Below are 4,026 nucleotides of genomic sequence, written 5' to 3' on the forward strand. Positions count from 1 at the left end.
GGGCGATCTGATCTAGGGCAAGGTTTAGCCCGTTTGTTGGCTGTCTTTTCCGCAAGGCCAAAGTCCTCCAAGCCCTGGTGTAAGCCCCCGACCAGCGCCTGCGAGAAGGGCTGCAGTCTCAGAGCAGCCAGCACCCCCCTCCCTTCCCCACGCCGGAGACTAGGCTGGAAAGTGGCAGGGAAACAACCAGCTTCCACCAGAGCCGCTTCTCCTGCAGCTCCCCGCTTGCCCCCAGATTGGGCTCCGTTTCCTCATTTAGCACGTGGACACTGATTTTAGATGCTGTCACTTCGAGCCAAACAAGAACATTGATGTCGGTTCGGCTTGGCCTCTGAAGCCTGGCGAAACAGATTGAGAATAATAACAAAAAGAGAGTGAGGGGGCGTGCGAGGGGGAGGGGGGAGTGACGCCTCCTTCTCTGGGAGGGGGAGCCTGCGGCTCCAATGACAAGTAGTCGCTTACTAGAGGAGTGGGGGGTATGTTTAGGGGGGGTGGAGGGAGAACTTTTCCTGTTGACTGTTGGAAGCGAATTGAGCAATTATCTAGTTTACCTTCTCCTCTTGGAAGTTAACGATTGGCGAGGTCTTGGCTGCGTTATTGACACAACACTTTCTATTGATAGAAATAAGCAGCGATTGTCCTTAAGTCACTGGCGCGCCAAAGTAAACTGTGATGGGCTGGCATGAGTCCACTGGACCAGGAAGGCTGGTTCCGCCGGCGGAGGCTCTGATGATGGCGGTGGCGGCGACGGTGCTGGTCTCCCTCCTTGCAGATCAGTGACCAGAAAAAGGGGGAGAGAGAGAGAGGGGACAAAAAAGAGGCGTCTACCAAAGCGGCTCAGACCGGCGAACAAATGCAAGCCAGCCATGGACAATAGTAGCCACCACACGGCGACCAAAATCTTAGCAACTTCTCCAGTCAGAGAGAGCCTGTCTGCTCGAAGCAACATGATCAGCACCTCCAAACCCCTGGCGTTCTCCATTGAGCGAATCATGGCCACGACTCCAGAGCCCAAGTCCACCCCGGTGCCGCCCTTCCTCCAAGGATCCGTGCCCAAAGGAGACCCCAAACACTCTCTGCACCTCAACTCCTCCATCCCCTGCATGATCCCCTTTGTCCCGGTGGCGTACGACCCCCTCCCCAAAGCGGGGGTGGTCGGATCAGACGCCAGGAAGGCTCACTTGGACTCCTGTGCCTCCCCCTTCAGCTGCGGCGATCTATTGAATTGTGCCCTGAGCCTAAAAGGCGATTTCCCCCGCGACGCCCTGCCCCTGCAGCAGTACAAACTGGTGAGGCCGCGAGTGGTCAATCACTCCTCTTTCCATGCCATGGGAGCGCTGTGCTACTTCAACCGCGGCGACGGCCCTTGTCACCCGTCGTCCAGCCTCAACATCCACCCGGTGGCTTCTTATTTCCTCAGCTCGCCTCTGCACCCGCAGCCCAAGGCGTACCTGGCGGAGAGAAACAAACTGGTGCTGCCGTCCCTGGAAAAGTACCCTTCCGGAGTGGCCTTTAAAGACTTATCGCAGGCTCAGCTCCAGCACTACATGAAAGAAAGTGCCCAGATCCTATCGGAAAAAATCGCGTTCAAGAGCTCAGAGTTCAGCCGGAGCTCTCCCAGCAGCAAGCCCAAAGTTTTCACGTGTGAAGTTTGTGGAAAGGCAAGTAACTAACTTCCTTTGCTTGCATAAAGTTTCTAGCCATTTGTCTGCTCCCGTTTTAGAACTACCCACTTCTCCCTGTTGCTTTATGATTCTAATTGGTTTTTTTTTCTGATTTAACTTTCAAGGTATTTAATGCACATTATAATTTAACTCGCCACATGCCAGTCCACACAGGAGCCAGACCCTTTGTTTGCAAAGTTTGTGGCAAGGGCTTCAGACAAGCAAGCACTCTCTGCCGGCACAAGATCATACACACCCAGGTGAATCTCTCTCACGCCTATTGCACTGCATATTTCCAGCTGCTTTTGCTGATCCGATCCGACAGAACACTGTTAAAACCAGGGTCATTTGGTCGGGAGGCGCTGGTTTCTGTTTTCGTTCGTTTTTAAACAGACTTTGCGTCGGTCTCAAGTCTCGATAAAGCCACAGGTTTCCAAGCACTGGAAAGCGCTTTGCTATGCACTTACTTCAATATTTGCTTTTGTTTCCTTATAGGAAAAGCCTCACAAGTGTAACCAGTGCGGCAAAGCGTTTAATCGAAGTTCCACTTTAAACACACACACACGAATCCATGCCGGCTACAAACCTTTTGTCTGTGAATTCTGTGGCAAAGGATTTCATCAAAAAGGTACAAGTCTCAAACTGCTTCTTGTTGTTCCCCTCAGAATCCCACCCCTAGTAGGTAAACAATCAAAACAGTTGGCAGGAGGGCTTGCTTTATTCTTTATTAATTGTTTTATTTGATTTATTTTAAACCCTTGGCTCAGTTTTAACCTGGAGATCAAATTTTTATATTGAATACTCGGTATCTGGAGTGTCCGACTTGAGCTTGTAGAGGAATGAAAAAGGAGAACTTTGGATTTTATTTCATACTGCAAGATGCAATTTTCAACCTACTTGAATTCCCCCACCTCAAATGCAATTTTCTACTGCTCATCTTTTTGCTCAGGTGTAAGAATCTTTGTTTAATATGAATTTTGGATTCTAGTAATCATCATGTATTTTAAAAAATTCTACACGATAGCATATCTTGTGGCTTTTATAAATCTGGTTTGATTCAGCGCTTTACCGTTTGGTTCTAACACTACATTTCCTAACCGGAATATTGTAGGTGGGTGGTTTGTGTTCTATTTTAGTTAAAAACGGTAAATTACCATTTTCGTCTCGAGCCGGGGTTTGGGGAGAGGGCAAAGCTCTCTCCCCCATGTAGCGTCTGTGACCCTTGACTTGTCTGTTCCCAGGTAATTACAAAAACCACAAACTGACCCACAGCGGCGAGAAGCAGTTCAAGTGCAATATCTGCAACAAGGCTTTCCATCAGGTGTACAACCTGACCTTCCACATGCATACCCACAACGACAAGAAGCCCTTCACCTGCCCCACCTGCGGCAAAGGCTTCTGCCGGAACTTTGATCTCAAGAAACACGTCCGCAAGCTGCACGACAGCGCCCTGGGACTGCCTCGAGCCCCTGCCGAGCCGGGCCCAGACCAGACGCTGCAGCTGCCGGGCCCGTTGCTGCAACAGCCGCACCATTAGTGAGGAGGACTGCAAGCCCGGAGCTCCGCGGGTCCTATCAGTGGGGAAAGCAACCCGGAGCCCCGCAGTTGCAACCACCCTCCTGCTTCTTTGCATGCACCTGTTAAGCGGTTTTGTGTATTACGCTCTATTTGGCCACTAACATTGATGGGCTGGTCGTTTCCTTCTTTTTGTTGTTGTTTTGTTGTTTTTTCTTTCTTTCTTTCAAGACTCGATTTTTTTTTTAACATCTCAGGGTTAGAGATGGTTAAAAAAAAAAAAAAGCCAAGCCAATTTCTGCTGTATTTATTGGCATCTGTATTATCCGAGCTGGGAATGCTGCACCACTTAATTATTTCGATGTGTGTATATATATATGTTGGTTCTGCCCTGTCTCCGATGCCTGCTGGTTGTCCCTCTTGATAGCTTCCCCTCCCTGGATATCGTATCTCTATGGCCAGAGCTGGTTCACTATGTACGGATTTGAATTTGTTTGATTTTTGCACGTGGAAAATGAATTCGTTGACCTGGTGGAAATAAATACTTGGAGCATGATGATTGAATCATCAAGGGCGCATTAGCTATTTAAATTATTCAGCTACAAGACCAATGATCCTATTAAAGAGCTGTGATCCCACCATACCGATTCCTAATGTATTGATAACGAAAGGCTGCGGGCGGATGACAGGTAATACCAACATAGAGGGTGTGTGTGTGTGTGTGAGAGAGAGAGTGTATTTATTTATGTTTAATCAAGACGAGAAGATGGAGGGAAATCAAAACTGTGTCTGATGCCAGGTCCTTGAAATGCTCCAAGTGTTAATCAGCAGCTCTGCTGTGAGCTTA

At 49.0% G+C, this 4,026-nt stretch overlaps 1 protein-coding gene across 1 annotated transcript; it reads left to right on the top strand.

The window, feature by feature from the left end:
* Window positions 1–866: 866 nt before the first annotated feature.
* Window positions 867–3,201, top strand: FEZF1 (FEZ family zinc finger 1). The gene is made up of 4 exons (XM_032791675.1): window positions 867–1,661; window positions 1,790–1,924; window positions 2,160–2,292; window positions 2,906–3,201. The coding sequence occupies exons 1-4, from the start codon at window positions 867–869 to the stop codon at window positions 3,199–3,201; spliced, it is 1,359 nt and encodes a 452-aa protein (XP_032647566.1).
* The last annotated feature ends 825 nt before the right edge of the window (window positions 3,202–4,026 follow it).

Source organism: Chelonoidis abingdonii, chromosome 1, assembly GCF_003597395.2.
Source record: "Chelonoidis abingdonii isolate Lonesome George chromosome 1, CheloAbing_2.0, whole genome shotgun sequence".
Lineage (NCBI taxonomy): Eukaryota > Metazoa > Chordata > Testudines > Testudinidae > Chelonoidis > Chelonoidis abingdonii.

Bases quoted from the DNA above. Each gene is read 5' to 3' on its own strand.
- FEZF1 (XM_032791675.1), top strand. From the start codon at position 867: ATGGACAATAGTAGCCACCACACGGCGACCAAAATCTTAGCAACTTCT. The intron at 1,662-1,789 runs GCAAGTAACTAA...TTAACTTTCAAG, and splicing joins CGTGTGAAGTTTGTGGAAAG to GTATTTAATGCACATTATAA. The intron at 1,925-2,159 runs GTGAATCTCTCT...GTTTCCTTATAG, and splicing joins ACAAGATCATACACACCCAG to GAAAAGCCTCACAAGTGTAA.